Below are 20,589 nucleotides of genomic sequence, written 5' to 3' on the forward strand. Positions count from 1 at the left end.
GCCATGGTTACCGGAATTCCTTAAGCGTTTTGCATATTTCATAAACTGAAAACCGTTCGCTTAAAGCTAGACAAAAACAATTGTCATTGTCATTTTCAGTGTGCCAGCTCCAATCTCTAAATCCTTTATCCCAATGGCAAGCTGTCGTTGCCATTTTATTTTGCATCACAAAATATTCATAACAATAATTTGGTTTTAATTAAAACTGTCCCGGCTCTTTGTTATTTATTTATTTGGGTCAACTCAATTGGCAATTTTACAGTTCAGCCAAAGGCAGCCACTTGCCACAGTTGTCTTTTGTTCAACCAAACACACACACACACTCTCACGCACACGCACACAGACACCCTCTTTTACTCAGCACGCATGCATAATTCATTTAAATGTAGGTAAATAGACATTCTATACTTGTAAAGCACTAAATACACTATTTATTGTTTAAAATATGCATATGTATATGTACGTGTAGTATATACATATATCACAATTGCTAGTTCTGTGAGCAAAACTTATAACAATTTAATTAATTTTCCTGCTTGGCATGCCTGACGACCTCTGTCGACCGTCTCCCTGCCTGGTGGCTGTCTTTAAGAGGTAAAATATTTTTAACTGCAAACACATTTTTATGTGATCCTTGGGTCGACGACATATTGGCTGCCTACAGGCACTGACTAATAAAAAACTATCCGAAAGTTTTACCACAATTAGATCAGATAATTATCTGGCATCAAATATTGTGTGCTTCTAATGTAAATGTCTAATACTTGACTGCAATGGAACTATCCTCAACTCTATTCAACATTTAATAACCATTTGTAGCCGACACTTATATGACATACTTATGCTTGATTCTTTTAATTGTAAATAAATTATTAAAGTAACGTTTTCTTGTATCAATCGGATACAAACTCAAAACTGTAAGCTTAAAGACTTTTCGCGGGAAATCCACTTCGCTGTGTGGAAATGAGTTTAGAACGGGAAATTAGTCATGGGGGGGAAAAGTGTTAAGAAAAAAATACCCGCTAGAATATATAGGTGAAATCTGATAAGAAAAAAATGTAAAAATTGTTTGCATCTGGAATTGTGTTATTTGCGCTCCTGCTCGCCATGGCGGGCAGATTAATGTCTTGCAGTTGCGGGTGCTACGAAGACTGATCGAGTGAACGGGGTTCAAATTACCGACGCCGCCGAAGCGGAAGTGAAAAATAACACTTGGTGCGCCAAAGTGGCGAATTTAATATTTCCGGTCCAGTACCCACGCTCTGGCGTTGCTCGCATGGCCGCTGCACAGCCCCAGGGTGACCACTTGGCCATCATCAGCCCGGCGCTGTTGGCGCCATTGCTGCTGTTACCGCTGTTTCCATAGCGCCCGCTTACCTCCCAGCTGACCTCCTTTGGCGAAAATCGGCTTTGCATGCATACCCTAGCCACATGAGCACTAGCGGCCCAATACGCGATTCCTGATTAGCACTGTGGCATAAAACGTACAGATGTATTGAACGTTCTTTATTTTATTTAATTTAAAAAATAAATAATTATCATGTCCATGCAAAATCATATCAGTAAATAAATATCCTTTCTGAATTTTATTAAAATATTGTGGATAGATCTATAGATCATTCTTTCAAAAGTTCAGTAAAAGTTTAAAATTCAAGAAGTAAATAAATATCGTATCCATGCAAAAATGAATTAGTTGCATATACAAATATATTATCCGATGGCAAGTTTTGTTGATGGATTTGCTTTGACTTCAAGTCTGGTACATCTAAGCCTACCTGATTTATTTGCTCTAGGAAAGGGCACTGACGCTGCGTTGAATCAGCCATTGTTTTTTGCTTCAGTTTTTCATTTCGATTGTAATGTTGTTCCTGTTGTAGCTTTAGTAATTGTTGGTTACCCTTTTCAATGGCATCGTCTACGTAGCCGCTCGACGCGTTTTACATTTTGCGGTCGAGTGCATTGAAATTCGGCCGTGTGCTGACCCTAAATCAGTGGCCACTGTTGTTCGTTTGGTCTGTCGGACTGTTGGTCTGTCGGTCTGTTAGTCTGCTGGCCGGTTAGTCGCTTGACTGAGACTGCAACAGTTGCCCCACGGCACTGCAGCCATCGATTATTAACAGCACAGCACAGCACAGGAATACAGGGCACCAGACAAAGGACACAGCCGGGCTGGGTGGGTGGCAGTGGGTGACCAGAGGACAGTTGGCGGTGCCACTCTCTACCCCTTACCTCGCTGCCTTGCCTCGGCTCGCGAATCGGCAATCGCCATTCGCGTTGCATGCCGTGATTTACGCGGTGCGGAGTGTCGTTCAACGACACACAAGGGCCCCACATAGCGGAGCAAAGTTGAGGCTTTAAGCTTGGCCAATGCATTCCATCAATTGCAGCAATTAAAACGCAAAACGCAGCAATTTCCAATAATGTGCAGCCGGCGTTGGGTTGGACTGCCAACCAATTTATTGCCACACCCCCAAAAAGAGGCTAAAATGTTTGCCAGCCTAATGCTAATTTCGCGGCGGCGTCTGGCAACGACGTCAACAGCAACTACCAAGAGTGCTCGTGTTAAGATCTGGACTAGTAGATACCCTGGCTTGCTTATATATAAATCCATGTTAATATCCATATGACTATTAATAAGTATATTCAACAGCCATCTGGCATTATTAGGCCTTGCTGCAGCTTAGTAGTTTTTCTTTAAATATGAGCGCTTTAATTAGATCTTAGTTGTTTCTCTGCAGAGCTTTGAAAACAAGCCTTAAGCCGATGTGATATATATGAATAAGCTGGCATTATTCATGTTTCATCCAGGGAAGTGTTATGTAATTTTTTAGAATTTTGGCAAAGGCGCTTTAAAGAGATCGTTTGAAATGAGCATTTGATGAAAATTTCAAAAATTTCATATCTCCGAAAAGTGCTGATCGCCAATTAAACAGTTAATCTGATCATCAATCAATATACGTAATTTATTTAAAAGATCGCAGTTGCAGCATATCCTAATTTTTTCAAAACCTCTGCTTGGGTATAACGAGGGCAACAACGCAACTCAGTGAAAGCGCGTGATTTCGTTTTGAATGCGTTTCAAAATTTGAAATTAATGCGACAAATGTTGCGCAGAGCAGAAGGACACAGTCGCCGCTTGGCTAATTGATTCGATATGGCCCGAACACTGCGCAGCAATTTTTGGCATTTAATTTGAACGCAATTGGTCAATACGAAATGGCCAAAAAGTTTTATGTCCGTACCCCCACCACGCTCCTTGGCTTCTACAGCATGCTGAGTAAGCTTCGCAGACAACAAAAGGCGTCTCAGTCATAAAATGGCAGCTGCAAAAGGCGCTTTAAAAGACGCAGTTGTGACCTCTACCCTTTGGCCCTTTGCCTAGCTGCAGCAAAACTTTGCGGTGTCGCGTTGGCTAATGGCGCTGTCTCCTAGCAAACAGACACACACACACACGCACACACAGCATACGCACACACAGCACACACAGCACACATAGCACACACACACATAGCATACAACACATGCTCTCGGAAAATGGCAGACGACGCGACCGGAAATGCTTAGCTGGGATTTCTCGCTGCGACGAGCCAAAAGGCAGGCGCTGACAATGTCATTTGTTTCCGGCTACGTGCACTTTGCACGTGCTCGTTGTGCTTGTTGTTGCTGCTTTTGCTGATGTTGTTGTTATTGCTGTTGGTGTTGGTGCTGCTGCTGAGCAGCTGTCAGGCAACTTTTTGGAGGGCAAACGCTTGTCACCTGCAGCGGCTCGACTGCAAACCAACTTCAATTAAACATAATTTGTTGAGTTTATAAGCGCCAGCCACAAACATTTATTGTCTGTCCTGTCTCTCTCTCTCTCTCTATCTATCTCCCACTCTCTCTCTCTGTTGCTCTGCAGCTGTCTAATAGTCTGTTTGTTTGTCAGAGTTTCCAGCTTTGAGTTGCAGCTGCCCCACCCTCAATTGCCCCTCACCAAGCGGATCAACAAAAACGACTCTCGCACGACGCCGTGTCTAATTATGCATCTAATTAGCGACTGTGGATGCTGACGCAATTCTCGCTAAATTAATTCTGCAGCTTGTGCCATAATAAAAGCCAGTCCACAAAAGATGCACAAAGCCAACTGAAACCCACACACAGCACACACACAACACCCACACGCGCACTTGCCCACACACAAATTTGCAATGAATACTCGCTTTGGCTGGTGTATTCAATTTAGAATTCAACACGCTTGGCATAAAATGCACAAGAATGAACAGCAAATTTGTGGAAAATAAGACTATCACTCGTCCCTTAAAGGATATACATTTCAAAAAATCAGTTATGTCAGCTAACCGCAAAAGGCAAGTCATAAGCATATGCAGACACATACATATATATACATTTAATACATGCCAAAATGTATCCTATATGCAGCATAATAAGCAGAGTACTTTAACTGGGCTTTAATATACACTTGTTAATAAGCAGCTAGTTGTAATGTGCGTTATAGGAGTATCGATTGTCCATTTGGTTAATTTTCAAAGGCATGGCAAGCGGACATAAACATATTTATATCTACATTTAAATGAAACGTGATCCTTTTAAACGAGAACATTTGGCTTTCAACATTAAATCTAGTAATTGTAGGCAACTCAAAAACTAAAATTCTTCCTTCTACCCTTGTTTAACTTCAAATCCGTCCGTCTGTCGATCCGGCCAGTTTGGACCACTACATCACATAGTTGCCACAGCCGAGATCTGTCGAAAATTGATTCCCTTTTTGATAAACTTTTATATTTTACAAATTATCCCAACAAAAGTTTTACTTCACTTGTCTGCACAATCAAATCGGCATCGGATTACTATATTAGATATATGTATATATATAAATCTAAAAATAAATCATAGATATACTTTTCGTTAAAGAACTTTTTCAAGCATTGTATTTAAATATGGTGCACATCTTTTAAATAAATGCTGGACAGATCGTTAGCTTTTATGGGCCATCCGACCCAAAAGGATGCTTCAGAATTTGGCAACTTTTACTATTGGGCCGAGACTTTGTTACCTTATGGCCAAAAACTTTAAATAGTTGAGCATTTAACTGCCAGCTGGCCCATAAGGGTGTTTAGTTTCAAACTATTTTCATGTTCGGCTACTTGGCGAATCTTTGATGTCTTGGCCAAAAGTTGCCTCGGACCGATAAAGGAATCAGGGAATCAGGGCGCTGTCGGCTTGCCCTTGCACGCTGCCATTTTCGCCACGACATTATCAAAATGCACGTTATTAGGTATTATATGTTGTTGTTGTGTTTGTGTTTCTTGTTGTTGTTATTAGTATTGTTGCTGGTGTTGTTGTTGGCGCTGCTGCTTCTATTTGTTTTTATTGTTATGGGTAATGTTATGGTTGTTATTCGTGCTGCTGCAGTATCAACGGTTTTAAAAGCTTACGAAATATTTGTAATTTTGTCACGTTTTAACTTTGGCGACGTCACTTAAAATTACATTAAAAAAAAGTAAGAACGAAACGAAAGCTGAAAAAAACGAGAATAAAACAAGTGAGTGCGCCAGCATAGAGTTCTCGACTGAAGGATATCCCTTACCCAGCGCAGAGTGAAAAACGAGAGCCTTAAGTATGAAAGCCGACATATAGAAAATAAGGCCATGCCCCTCTCTGGTTCTTTTAATATAAATAAATATTAATATATATTTCAAATTTCAAGTCTTGTGGCTCTGGAGTTGTTGTCGTCATACATTATACAAAGCTCTTAATAGCCGTTTTTCCCCATTCTCAATGGGTACAGGGTACAAAGCACAAAGGAAAAATTGTTTATCTGCGATTTCAGCTTGTTGTTGGTTTTTTGTTAGTCTCGCAAAAATCAAAAGTAGATGGATGGGTCGTGAGTCAGTTGTTGGCATCCTGCCTAACATCCTGCCCAGCTTCTGCAGCTGCTCTGCCTGCCAGTGTGTGTTCCTGCCTTCAAAGTTGCACACGTGCTGTGCCTTTGGAATAGCTGGGCAACCACACACTGATACACCCACACAGCATTTAATGAAAATCATGCTGGCCAGGCGATTGACAAACAAAGAAGGCAATGAGAGCGGATCCAAAGACAAATAGAAATGCAAATACAAATACTATACGTTGAATTCTCAACATGTGACTGGAAATACTTATGTGATATGCAAAGCAGCTCAGCAACCACTCCACCTAAGCCCCCCTTCGGCTTTGAGTGTGTGTGTGTGTGATGTGGACACTTTCCAGTTAAAGCATACTAAATATGCTCGCCTCTAAAACTTAGCACAAACTTGTCATATTTTGCCATGCGAACACCCCCAGCTAATTCTCTATGCTCGACACATCAGCACAGCGGAAAGAGTGCATCGAAAAAAATGCGCAGCAAAATACAAACATTTTCGGGATGCCTGAACATTTATTACCCTTGCAGACACTGAGATACAGATGGACATATAATTCTCATACCTCGTAAATTTCTTGCATATTTTCGTAGAGCTATTTCATTTACCATCAACTTTTTTAATTATATCTATATTCAGTTTTTGTCTTTAGTGCAATGTCAAACACTTGTCAGCATGATATTTTCGTATTATTGTTTTGATTCAGAACTAGATTCAGCTGTTCTTTAACCAACCAATCAACCAATAAAAAGTGAAATTCCAGGCCCAAGTTGGTTCAGTTCAAAACGGGCTTGCAGCCTTGATGAGCATAATGACTTAACTCGTCGCCGACCGAGTTTGTATACACTCAACGGAACTTGTGATGGCTTCGCAATGCGTTACACATTGTGTCTGAAAATTGATAATGGCCTCTGGAAGGGTATAAAAAGCAGCTTACTTTGCAAGCATGTATTGCGTATACGAATCGTACATAAATCAATGTTTGCTGATGTGCACAATCGAAAGAAAGCGAAGCAAAGTCGACGAAAAAATGGCTCCCTGGACTAAGTATGCCATGAATAGATGGCAGTCCATACAGATTCCCATTACCGAATATAACTACCATAAAATCCCTGATACTGTCAATGGCAAGCGGTAAGCGGCAAGCGGCAGGCGGCAACTGCCAACTAGCAAGTGGCAACTGGCAAGTCGCAAGTGGCATGCAACTGCCTTGCATTTAAAGTTATCACTGTTACTCGATCCCTTTACCATTTCTCGCCCTAGCTCTCGCACTGTTTTGTACATTGCCGTCATGAATTTCCATTACTCAGCCCGGGAGCGACTGGGGCGAGTCGGTCGAGGCGGCGGCTATGGCCACAAATGTGAGCTACGAAGCGTTATAGCGCGCCGAGTTACCAGATTCATCAATGAATTTATCAGTTTTTATAGGCAATTTATTATTTATTGATGGCAATGCGAGTCTGCCAGCCCGCCGCAGTGTGGCAACGTCTGCATAAAGTCTATCCATCTCTAGCCATATCTAGCATACTTTTCAGGGCGGGGCATGTGCAGAGCCAGGCAGCTATGGCCAAGTTACTGGCAACAGATTTTGGATGCTGCGCTTGTTTATGGCACTTTTCGTTTCGCTTTTTGTGAACGATGCTCCAAAAAATACGCATGACATATTCATATGTGCCAGTGTGTGTGCGTATGTGTGTGCAATGTGGTTGGCAACGTTAAGAAAAGAAGTGGCGCAAGAAAAATAGAACTTTGAGTCAATGACTGTTATCCAAAACTTGGACTCGCATTTGGTTTGACTAGAGTTATGCGAATATAATGAAGCCACATAATGGCGCACCACCCCTCACTCTTGAGTGCCGCAAATTGTTGCATACCGCTTGCCGCAATCACGTATACGCCGTTTGGCCAGTTGCCCATAGCTCAGAGCTTATGGTATGTTTGTCTGCCTGATTTGAGGTTGGCAACAATTTGTGTGGCTGGGCATTTAGTTGGATCGAATGTTAATGCTATTTGCGTGTGCCCGTGGCATATTAATTATTTATAATGGCGCATTGATTATTGAAAAGCATAAAATAAGTTATGAATATTACAATCTGCGTGCGAGCCACTAAATTACAATATGACAAATGGCGGCCACAGCGAAAAGTATTAAATATAATAAATTACAAGATGTAATACAATATAAAACATAGCACTGCGGTCGGCTACAGCCGACCGCCCAATACCCTGTTCACAGTGCAATGGCCAATTAAATCAGACTAAACGTGTCGACTAGATTATTAGGTTGGTTAGAATAGATCGTCTTTTGATAATAAGAAGTTCATAAGGATAGTTTCCGAACTGTGAAACTTAAAAGCTGCATAGAAACAGACGAAAAATCTTGATTGATTTTGAAGTTTCAGAAAAAGTTATTGTACTCTACTTTAGAGTATATTAAATAAATCACAAGTAGCTTTCATATACAGTTTTATACATATTTACCAACCAGTTGGCATATGCATATTAAAATATTACGAAATACATTAATGGTTAAAATATAAATATTGATAATATATATGCTTCACAGCCATCGGGCTATTAAAACACCAGCAACAAAAATACCATCAAAGTCTACAAAAACATTTTTCAAAGATATGTAACGAAGCGAAAGCAAATACAAATAAAAGTGCTCCAGTCGACTGTGTCCGATAAGGAGATACCCTGTATATTTGTATGTCAACTGCACGATACTCTTACAGTCTTTGAGAGATGCTTATCTGGACATCGATACTTATCGATTTCAGAGCTATCGATGATTCGAAAAATCTCGCTCTGCGCGGACATCGGAAGAACATACATTCCAAATGTTAGTTCGAATGCCACTAGTAGTGTCTGCAATCCGTTTTCGATGGGTACAGGGTATACAACTTAAACAAATAAAAATTAATATACATTATTAAAGTGCGCACTGCAACCAAAGGCAACAGCCAAGCAAACAGACACTTACTCACACACACACACACACATGACAAAGGAAAAACAAAGTTAAATAAATAAATAAATAAATAAATAAATGTAACCCCAAAAAGACACAATGTGGATGACCTGGTTGGGGCTCTCGTCAATGCGACCCACGCGCTGTTCATTATGCGATTCGAGCGAATTGTTGTACATATATCTTTCCAGGGTATACATGGTATATTGTTTGTATGAATTGCCTTTAAAGATGATTATTGGCCACTTAAGTACCTTAAAGCGATTGAAATAAGAGATGTTTGTAAGCCCCTCAACATCGTTTGCCGTTTGATGTACCCAGAGAAATTTCCACATAAAGCTTGCAGTCTCCAAAAGGTGCATACTTATATAATTATTGGCTGATCTCCCATGATTAGCAATTGAATCAGCTATGGCCATGTATTCATATATTATACACTTTTCACTTGATTGTACTTACCATTGAAATTGTTAGGATTAAAGAGCATACACGCACATCTATTGAGTTATTCAGCTGACCGCCTTTTGAATTTCTCAGCTCATTTTTAAAGAGTTCAAATGTGCTAGCCAAATAAATTTCAATTTCATTTCAAATGAACTCGATGCGCGAATGATAATGATATTCAGTTAGCAGTTGCTGGGGCAATTTTATTTGGAAATTAATTTCATACAAACAGCTGCAATAAAAACAAAGGTGTGCGGCAGACATCGCGGCGCCAGAGCGTTGCTAGACCAGCGCGTCGGACAGACAACCGGCATAATTGCATGCTCACACATCAGGCTGGCAGGCTGGCAAACAGGCAGATGGACGGACGGACAGATGGAGAGACAGACGGACGGGCAACTTCGTCCGGGGACTCATTAGTACTGCACACAGGCGGCCTATTATTTTTAGCGCTGACGCGGGCGACGACCAACTGGGCAGCCCCGAGTTGTGGGGCGGACACACGTGTCCGCTGCTTTTTGCCAGCGTAATGCAAAATTTTTTAAATGTATATTTGATGACTTTTGCGTTCGATGAACGAAACGGGGCAGGACGAACAACAACAACAACTGCAACTGGGACTGAGACTGGGTCGGTGTAAAATGCCATTGCATACTTCAAAGGGCCTCTGGCACTTATTAATAACAATGCATGCTGCTGCCTGCTGCCTGCTGCATGCCACACATTGCGCAATGCATGTACTCAAAAGCGCCTATAATTAAGGGCAAAAAGCAATTTAAATGCAAATAATACACATGAGTTGCCAATTTACTCACAGCCGGCAACCTGCTAATTATACTATAGTAACACCTATAATACTTACCTATCTGATGGAGCCGAGTTGCAGTTGCATCTGCATCTTCCAGTGCTGCCAAGTGCCAAACAATTGCGGCCTAATTTGTTTGTCAACACTGGCAAAATGGCAACGACGACAGGCGAGAAAGAGATGGATCGAGATAGGAAAAAAATAGGGGCTAGCACAGCAAGGAGAATGGGTTTGGGCTTGGTTACGTGCTGCTGCATCCAACTGGGAAGTGACTCCATAAACACGTCTAACAGCAACAACAGCAACTGGGCGAATGTTATGTGACACACGGGAGAAATTAATGCTGCCAAAATGCGCCGGCTGCGCTCATTTTTGCTCTGTCGCTGTGGCACGTTCCCCAAACAGGCACAACAACAATAACGACAGCAACAAGGAGGCAGCCAGACAGCCAGGCAGCCAGGCAACCGGGCACAACCTAGCTAAAAAAGAAGTTGCTGCCGAGATTTAGCCACAAACTTGCCAGCTTTAATACGAGCCAAACATGTTGCTGCTGTCTGCGGCGCAGACCGTGCCGTCTGCCCCTCCCTTTTCACCAGCGTATTTTCTTTTAATTTTAAGAAAGCACCAAGAGTCCCAATGCCAGGCTCAGAGGCAGCATCGGCATCAGCATCAGTTCCTGCCGCAGCAGCAATCGTAATATCAATATGTAAGCCGGGGCAGACGCAATGTCACTGGTAATGCCAGCGACAAATTCGGCTGATACCCTCGAGCTTAGCATAAAAAAGGATATATGTTCGGGAAACATAATAATGAGTCCTGGCATTTTTTCATATTGGTATAAGTCCGAATCACTAAGCTACCCAGCTTTGTATACCCTTGAATGGAATATTATATTATCGAATATAATAATTGCGTCCAAAAACACAAAAGATTTTCATAAATGAATATCATTTTCGAACTATAGATTCTACGGCAGCTATATAATAAAGTAAACCGATCCAACCGACTTTTTATATTCGGTTCACAAAGTGAATTCATGAAATATGGAATTCAAATCGAGTTTCTTTGCTATAAGTGCAGCAAGTACAGGGTAACATGCAGTCGTGCTGTCATTTTTGTTCCATTCATCATCATTGTTTGTCGTTTTTTTTATTATTGTATCCCAAAGCTTAAAGTTGGCGCAGACGCCTTTAGAAAATTACTATAATAACAGTGGCTGTAGGAGGGTTTATTTTGTTCAATGTTTATTTTTATCTCCTTTGTGTAAAAGTTGCTGCTATTGCTTTTTCTTTTTTTCTCTCGAAATAATGCATAACACAAGCGTCTGCAGGCGGCTGAGGTTGCATTGAGTACGCAACAGCATTCAAGAGCTGTTAACTTTCAATAGAATTATCATGAGGTGGCTAATTTACCGCCAATCTATAGGAAATATTGTGCTGCTTTCTGAACTGAATGCTCCTTTCTTTTTGGTAATTTTGGCACAAACTTGGCTTATCCTAAAATTTTTGTTCTTTGTTTCGGACAACATTGTAAATTTCATTAAACTATTCATTTAAAGCATTTACAACTCACCAAAGTAAGAAGAACAAATGCATTTTTCTATTAACAGCTCTCTTTAACAGCTGTTATTTTAAGATCACTAAGTAATGTTAGCTCCCTTGGTATACATCATTATAATTTAATGAATTACAAATCTTTAAGACTTTAATTTTTATATTATTATATGTATAGGATATAGTTACAAACTCTCAACCTCAATTATCACGGTACTGTGACCTTCGACTAAAACAATACCAAATACATATTCGAGCCCTGATCGTCGGTTGTCAATTGCCTAAATGATTGACAACTCAGCTACCGTGGACTTCTATTTTGCATCATAAATTCCCAATTTTAAATAATTTGTAGAAACTTTCGTGTTTATTTCCCCACGCCCCCTTATTCTCGTATATCTTCTGGGCAGGAATTCGAAATAGGATTACAATTGTGAATATTAATCAATTGATTGCCGGCATCCACTTGCCAGACGAGGGATGCTCCCACTAAGATCTAGGTGACAAATCTGAGAGCATCGAATTCCCTGCCGCAGCTGCAGCTGCTGCTGTCGATGATAGCGATGGCTCAATTTGATTTGTGCCCGAAACGGAATATACGCAATGCGTTCTGGCAAAGTCCAGCTCTTAATGCACCATTGTCTAAATGCTCAACTCTCTTTTCTCTTTGCAGGCGTGCGACTTGGTGAGAGCAGCTCAATAGCCGCTTCGAATGCGCCATGCCCACCGGAAATGTTTCGCTGCAACAACGGCAAATGCATAACGCGGCACTGGGTGTGCAATTACCAAAAGGACTGTGACGATGGCGAGGATGAGATGCAGTCGTGTCGTAAGTAAAGCCCCCTTTCAGCAAGGCCAAACCGAACAACTGACTTCTTCTTGTTCCTCAAATTTCAAATTTCAGCGCCGCCCGAGTGCGAGTCGCCACAACTGAACTGCGGCCAATATGTCTTCAATAAGACGTACTGTATTCCCCAAAACTATCGCTGTGACATGATCGAGGACTGTGAGGATAAGTCGGACGAGGCGCAGTGCAGTAAGTATTGAAAATATTTATACAAATTGCTCTCCCAGCAAGCGCAGTTTACAAGTTCTTCTATTTATATGGCCTCGGCTGTCGTCTCCTTTTCAATGCAAATTTGTTGAGTCAACAAATATTTGTGAGCATCTCTTTCGCAGTGCGCTACACTGCAGCGAGTTGTTCCACCTCCGGAACCCTAAACTCATATCCACACCTCCACAATCCCCATTAAATTTACAGTTCATTTCAGTTCAGTTGAGCTCGGAGTTTTGTGCGCATCAGTTTGGGTCGTGTGTGCGCGCCAACAATTTGCTTAGCAAAATGTTTACATTTTATTATACCAATTTTATTTATGCAAATTTTGCCAAATTCACACACACACACACACATGCAGACAGACCGCACTTTGTTGGAAGTTAGCTTTTGGCAATCGCAGAATCCCCCAGAGTTGGCAAAATCCAAAGTTAAGTGTGCGTGTAACCAAGGTGCGCACAGCAAAGCCAAAACCATTTGGTTCTGCTTATGAAAAGAGTAAAAAGAGATAGGGGCAGCTTACACGAGGGGCGGAGATCAGCAGACACCCATTTTTTTTATATTTGTATGTGCTGAATGCTGAAAGTCAGCAACCCACAGTTCAGACAATTTAAGAATTCAATTTCAAATAAGCTTTTCAAAATAACTGCAGCGACACCCCTTTGCACATTTTCTACTTCGAAATCTTAAGTAGTTGCATAACAATGTTATCATAAAGGCACAAATCCGGGTAAGAACCGAACCGGCTTAAGTCCGGAATTCCAATTTTTTTATATTAACATAAGCTGAACCTTGAGCCAGATTAGCAATTAAAGAAGAGCCAAATACCTGAACTGAACTGAACTGAACAAGGGCCTCACTCAGAATACATTTGACAGCACTGTAGTTTATTATTGTTAGTGCCAGTTATTTGTTGTAATTAATAACAAATTAAATAAACAAATATGGAAATAGAAAATTGCTGCTGACATTGAAGCGGCAACCTCTCGCTTGTTGGTCCGACGCTCAGACACCTAAGCCATGTTTTTATACAAACTTTAAGCTAAGTTTTCCCCCACGTTCAGTTTGAATTTGCCAAAAACCCAAAAGGAAGCCTCAGCTTTTCATACTTACGGCTTAGGCTTTTCGTGATTTTCATAGATGTGGAAAAGGTGATCCACAAACCGAATCCTAAGGCAAATCGAATATATTGGTTGGGTTTGCATTCTATAATAAAATGTGAATATTTATTTTGTCCGCCTAATTTGTTCCATTTCAATATTGAAATATATTACTGCAGCAAAAAATGAGATCAATGCAAAGCTTTATCAAGACAACTTTAAAGCTTAGGCTCTTAAATTTTCTGACTGATTTGATCTGAAATATATTCGTATGGTAATCCCCTGCTAAAAACGTTGAATAATTCAATAGAAATAAAATATCCAACTTAAGATACACACTCAAAAAAAAAAAAAATATTTTCACATTTCTATCCGCACAGGTCCATCTGATGGCTAATTGGAATCGCATTTTCTTTCTTTAATCAATCGCACGCCAAGTCGATGGTTGCTTGTCTTCAGATGCAAATCCTGAGAGCTGCCCAATGCTTACACTAGACTCGAAAAATGTAATGCATTTTGAAGGGCTTGTGCTTGACTGGGCTTTGGATAGGTTTTAACGTTTTACTCGGCTCCAGCTCCATGCTCGTTGCATCTTCGTCTTAAACTCGAACGGAAAACTCAAGTGCTTTTAGTCGGCAGACCGTGTGCGGCACATTTTGATTAAAACTTTGGTCCACACACACACAGAGGCAGTCAGAGGGAGAGAGAGTGAGGGACGTAGGGAAGTAGGTGGGAGCGAGAGCCGCACAGGAGGAGATTGCCAGGCGTGAGGGCAAAGGCCAGCTGCATTTATTGCTTGTTATTTAAGATTTATAAATTTAAATATATTTGAGCGGCCAACTCCTAAGTACTCCGTTGCCTTTACAACTTTGCTTAAGCTTTGACTGACGCTAGACAAACGCGCACAACTTTGTCCTCGATGTGCCAGTCCTCGTCCGCTCCTCGTCCTTGTCCGCGTCTGTAGTTTACCAGACAGCGTTGCTCCTTGTTGTAGTTGTTGCTGATGCTGTCGTTGTCGTTGTTGTTGTTGTTGTTCATGTTGTTGTTGTTGTCGCTGTTTTGGCTGCTGCAAGATGGCCAATTTGTTGGAAAGCAGCGTTTTGCTCGTTCCGCGTCTCGTGCGTCTCTATAGGCATTGGCTGGCGCAAGATCAAGTTTAAATTTCATTTTAATTTAATAAGACGCAAGCAAAACTCTTTCTGTCCAAAGCTTTCTCTTTTTATACCCTTGTAAAGTTGTGCAAAAGTAGGGGCATATTGTAATTGTGCAAATGTTTGCAATCGGAGGATCTAGGCTGATCCGGCCCTATAAACATCTGAGTCATTTTAGCCATGTCCGGCTGTATCTCTCTCCCTCTCTCTCTCTCCCGTTCTCTCTCTCTCTCTCTCTTTCTCTCTGCTCTCTGCTACAGATGAAGTGTAGATTACGCTTTTGTACGCACCTATTAACTTTATTGCCAATTATCGCAAATCGATAAATTTCTATATCGAGCCTCTGGTTTTTGAGCATATCCCAGAGCATATTTACACTTTGTGAATATCTAATGCAACCACTCCCGAAGTTGAATAAAATTGATGATAAATTACATTGATTTTTGTTATTTATGCACATTTTAATGTAACTCCTGTAAATTATCACATCGAGCGGCCAATTTCCACAGAAGTTATTTATTTTTAGAATTTTTAGCAGGGTGTGGGTGTGGGGTATATTCTGAATGTGACTCGAGATTGTGTGTGTGTGTGTGTTTGTTGTTGTCTACAAGTTTAAGACAATTTCAGAAAAACACTCTTGTTTTCTAAAAAAGTGTTCTCATATCTTAAATTATAAAAACTTATGGCGATTGTGGCCCATATTTGTGGTACACATTCTTTTCGAGATAAATACTAATGGGTGTCGGCGCAAGGCCGATTACAGGGTATCTTTAAGTCAAGCAGCGGCTAGGTTACACTGTCTCTGCTCGTGTCTGTCTCTTACAATAATTTATCGCGCTTAAATGGCGACAAAATGTTCGCTCTTATTGCGTTCTTAACTTATTTATTTTGCGTACGTGTCAACGCGTCGTCTCTGAATGCTCCTCCACGTCTGCGAATTGTTTGTGCTCAATCTGCCAGGGGCTGTGTGTGTGTGTCTGTGGGTGTCTCTGTGGGTGTTGATGTGTGCTTGCTCTGCGGGTGTTGTCTGCGTCTCCACTCTGTCTCCGTCTGCATTACCATTTGCATTTGCGTGCGCCTTTGTTTGTTTAATTTATGGCATATAAATATTAGAGCAAGCTTATTTCAACTATTTAATTACTTCAGGTGTGCGTAAAGTTGTTTGTTTTGCTCCTGGAAATTAATGTGAGCTTTTCTCCCTGCTGCTTTGCAGCTTTGCTGCTTTGCATGCTTGCCACGCACCGCAGCACTATCAAAGCCACCACAACCTGAGCCTCAGGCACACTAATAGTCTTACAACAGCAGAGAGCAGAGCATTGCAAAGAAAAAAAAAATACAAAAAGAAAAAGATAAAAATACTTACTGCGAGGTCAGAGGGTGCACCAGCACCTGTCAAGTTACAGCCAGCAGTAGCAGCAGCATTGAGTGTTTAATTAAATGTCCTTATGCACAAGCATGGACGATGTGGCGGGGGCGGGAGAGGGGGCGTGCGCGCGGGCTAGATTGCTTGCTTTAAGTAGTTACTCGACATGCGAGTGCTTTGCAGCTTTGCTCCTGCCATCATTTGATGGCACTGCGTCAGTGGAAAAGCAGCTCGGCAACTGAAATGGCTTCGGCCACCCACCTGAGACGCCCTAAGACAACCACAAAGGAAGCGCGCATAAGAAAAAGGTACAGAAAGAGAACTGCTTTTAATTGCGATGCTGAGGGAATGGCATGGGCAGCTGCCTGCACAGGCATAAGCGTAAAAAGTGCGTAAAAGCAGGCGGCAGCCCCCAATACCTCCTACCAAAAAGGTGCGCACAACAAAAATGATCAACTCGTCTCGTCGTTGTCCGCCGTGCCAAATAAGTACCAGGAGTAGATACTTCTGACATTCCAGCCACTACACTTTCACTAAACGTTGCTGCCGCATTAAACTCACTCCCCTTCGCCCGCCCCACGGCTGTCGTAAACTGTCGTTGAACCCGGCGAAAGTTGCCAACGACTGACGTTTATTTGACTGCAGCTGTCAGGCCAGTTAGACGTGCAGAAAAGCTCTAAGCCATGGCCCAGAGGCGTTGGACATCGGACGAGTGGCTTACGGATGGGCTGGCTGGGTGGTTGCCTGTTTGGTTGCCTGTTTGGTTGGCTGGTTGGTTGGGTGCTTGGTTTGCTCCACTGGGGAGCAACTTGTCGCGCGTAATTACACAAACCAATTCAGCACACACCAATACACGCATACGAGTCAGAAGTTGCGCATAGTGAAACGTTTGCCGCCTGCAATAAACGTTAATGCACAGCTGACACCCCCGACCCCCTTCTGCCTCTTACCAATTAGAAAGTGTTGCACGGCATGGCGCTGGGCGTGGATCGAGATGTAAGAGGCAGGGTCCTGGGGCCAGGGTCCAGGGGCCATGGGGCACTTCAAAGTTCTGCCGCTGTCCATTGGCCCGCCCCCAACCTACGGCGTCGCCCACGTTGCGCTCTTCGCTGTGTTTATAAAGTGCCAACAACGTTGCTGCCCCCGCAGCCAGTTAAAGTTTTTGTGTTAAACTTTCTGTGAACTGCAAAATGTGAAAAATGAAGCAGCAGTCGAGCGGCACCCGATACCCAGTCCCGGGCAACAGCCAGCAGTTAACGTCCGGCAGCCCACATTCAGCATTCAACATTTTTATGACCTTGCACAAAAGTTGCAGCCAAGCAGAGCGGCTGCAACCACCCATGCAACCACCCACTCGTTTGTCATTATGATTTGTTTTTAATGTAATGCAACAGCAGCGAAAGCGAATTTGCAACAAATTGTGCGCGTTAATCTTGTCAATGGCCAAACGGAGCAACTAGCTGTAAATGCAACTGCAGCTTCGGGTTTTACTGCCACTGCTACTGCTGTTCATGCCACGAGGTGGCATTTACGCAGCCAGCGTCTTGCCAATTTGAATAACTATGGCCGCACACGGGGCCAGCAGCGCCAGCAAAACAACGTTAAGGTGCGTGACACACACCTTACACACTTGCTTGGCTATTTCAATTTTGTCACGAAACATCCGTCTGTCTGCAAACACGTCTCTCTGTTTTAAAGCCATAGCTACAATCATTCTGCCGAATAGGCCTGTTCGTACCGCTATATCATTTAGCTGCCATCGAAAGATCCAGTAAAAAACAACATTTTTTTTACATACAACCAAAAAGATTTCAACATAGGAATACGATATCAAAAAGCTCTGTAAGAAGAATCAGTCGAAAAATATGTTTTTGTATGGAAAAGTGTTGTTTTTCCATTTTTTAATATCTTCATCAAGTTATATTATGCTTCCCTCGGTCTACTGTATAACTTGTCTTGTGTATGTAGAGAATAAAGCCTTTGTATAAAAAGCAACTCTATGCCAAGAGTATTTAATCTTCGGCGTGCCCAAGAAGGCGCTTCTCTCTTAAGTTTTGTCTTTCATGTCAACAACAAAGACGTCATCAAAAATAAATCAACAAATAAATAACAATGTTGTGTTGTATGAGTCATTGTCATATCCCGGAAAGGGTATTTATTCTTCAGCATCTCAACAAGGCATTCGCTATGTCTTGTTTATGATTACCTACCACTCCACAGACGCTTAAGCTCATCCTGCGCCCAAGTCTCTGCCTCGGTCCGTCTCAGTTTTAGCCTCGGCAAAGTTGGACTAGGTGCTCACATTGTCAATAGAGGAAGGATGTTGAGTAATGAGGGGGGGGTTAAGTAGTAACGACAGGAATCGTGGCTACCTGCACGCACACGCACACACACACACACATACACACACACACAGACTCAGACAGGCACACATTTTATTGTTGTGCTACAAAAGTTTCTGCTGCCGGGGAATATTTATACAACTTGGCTTGTTTAACTTGCACTAATTAAGTTTGCTCTGCTACACTTGGCTGCCCCAGTACGCCGTTAATGTGGAGCAGCAGCTACAACAGCAGAATATAACAACAGGAATATCAGGAACAACAGCAGCCAAAGCGCAGCTTTTATGGGAGTGGATGGTAAAAAAAAAAAGCAGAAAAGAAGAATATAAACCTTCGGAAAGTTTATTATGCCTACGCCAAAAGTAACTTAAAAGTGGCATAGATCATCATCTCCAGCTCTCCAAATATCTCTGTCTCGCTCGCTCTAAGTATCAGCGTGTTGTCTCTGTTGGCAAGCCGTTTAATCCGGGCGCCCCATTGCCAGCACATGGCGCATTATCTTGGCATTTCTTAAAGCCAGAGCCCGAGCGTGAAGCAGCTCTAATTTTGCCACAACTTTCGCTGAGCAATGGCCACCTCTTTCTTGTAGCCAGCTTGATGGACTGTGCCCCTGTACTCCTGCCCCTAACCATGCCCATTCGGGACGGGTGCTGCAACCAACTACTCGATAATTTATAGCACTTTGCCTGCCAACTCACAGCTCAAGTGCACAATACGAGTACAGTGGTCGCTCGAAAACTTAAGCTTGGCGAAATTCGAGCATGCCAGCATATGAAAATCAAGACTACGAATCCAAAGAAAAAGGTCGCATGGCTCGATCGAGGGTACGAGCAAATGTCGGTTTAAGAATCCGGTTTTTCACTGCTTTAAACCCTGAATTTGGTTCTATTTATTTGTTTCTTTAATTTTAATTAGAGCAATTCCATTTATTTTAAATATATTTCATCTCAAAAATATTTAGTTCAGTTTACCATTTCAACACCTAGTATAAGTATAAAATGTTTCATATAAAAAAATACACTTATTTTTTGTGCAGAGAACTTTTAAATATAAGAGTTCTGCGCAAATTGAATTATGTCTTAAGCCAAAGCATTTTAAATTTTGAGCAACCACTGTACAGCAAGAGTCTGGGTGAGAAGTGAGTAAGAAGCGGGAAAGGGGATGGGTAAGACAGACGAGCAGCGACAGCCGGACGGACAATTACGCCTGACATTTCTACAGCTCTATGCATTACGTATACGCCATGCGTGCCCAACCGTTCACTATATGTGTGCGTATATTTATGTGTGTTTGTATGTGGGTGGGTGCATGCGTCTGACAGAGGTCGCTCTAGCTTCATGTTGGCAACCAGACAACGCCGCTTTTCCCAATGTCTGGCATCAAAATTTAATGTCTTTGGCAGCAATAGTTGAGCGCATGTATTTTGCAGGCATTTTTAAGTTCCCAGGCGCCTGCGGTGAGTCCAATCTACTCCCTGGTGGCCTTCACACTCGACATGTGCGTGTTTGTGTGCATGTGTGTGTGTGCACTGTTTGAACAATAGCAATGAATGGAAGCATCAGGTCATGCGCGTTCAGTTTTGAAACTAGCTCCTAGGCATGAGCTTGGGCTTGGACTTGGGCTTAGGTCCAGCCCAGCACCCAGGCCACCGCCTGCTGTGCGTCCATTCTCTTGGATCTGAGCTAAATTATTGCCCAATTGCAGGCCGAAGGCAGCGGAACAAGCAGGTCACACGCTCAATTGGCAGGCTTGCCTTTGAAGTGTGCGACCGGCAACTAGCAGTTGGCAGCTGGCAACTGGTAGCTGGTAGCTGGCGCTTCTCAGCGTGTTGACATAATGTAAATTTGATTAATTTGTGTTTGGAGCCACACAGTTAAGCAGGCTGCCTATGCCAACGCTT

General features: G+C 42.2%; 1 protein-coding gene across 1 annotated transcript in view; it reads left to right on the forward strand.

Annotated features, from left to right (window-relative positions):
• Window positions 1-20,589, forward strand: part of mgl (megalin) — a 162,156-nt gene that overhangs the window by 125,391 nt on the left and 16,176 nt on the right. The window contains exons 3-4 of the mRNA XM_064680956.1: window positions 12,353-12,508; window positions 12,584-12,715. Of these exons, the coding sequence (XP_064537026.1) occupies window positions 12,353-12,508; window positions 12,584-12,715 (288 nt within the window). The remainder of the gene's footprint in view (window positions 1-12,352; window positions 12,509-12,583; window positions 12,716-20,589) is intronic.

The sequence above is a fragment of the Drosophila montana genome, unplaced genomic scaffold (assembly GCF_035044405.1).
Source record: "Drosophila montana isolate Dmon_TW-CO22-7 unplaced genomic scaffold, ASM3504440v1 contig_2178_1, whole genome shotgun sequence".
Lineage (NCBI taxonomy): Eukaryota > Metazoa > Arthropoda > Insecta > Diptera > Drosophilidae > Drosophila > Drosophila montana.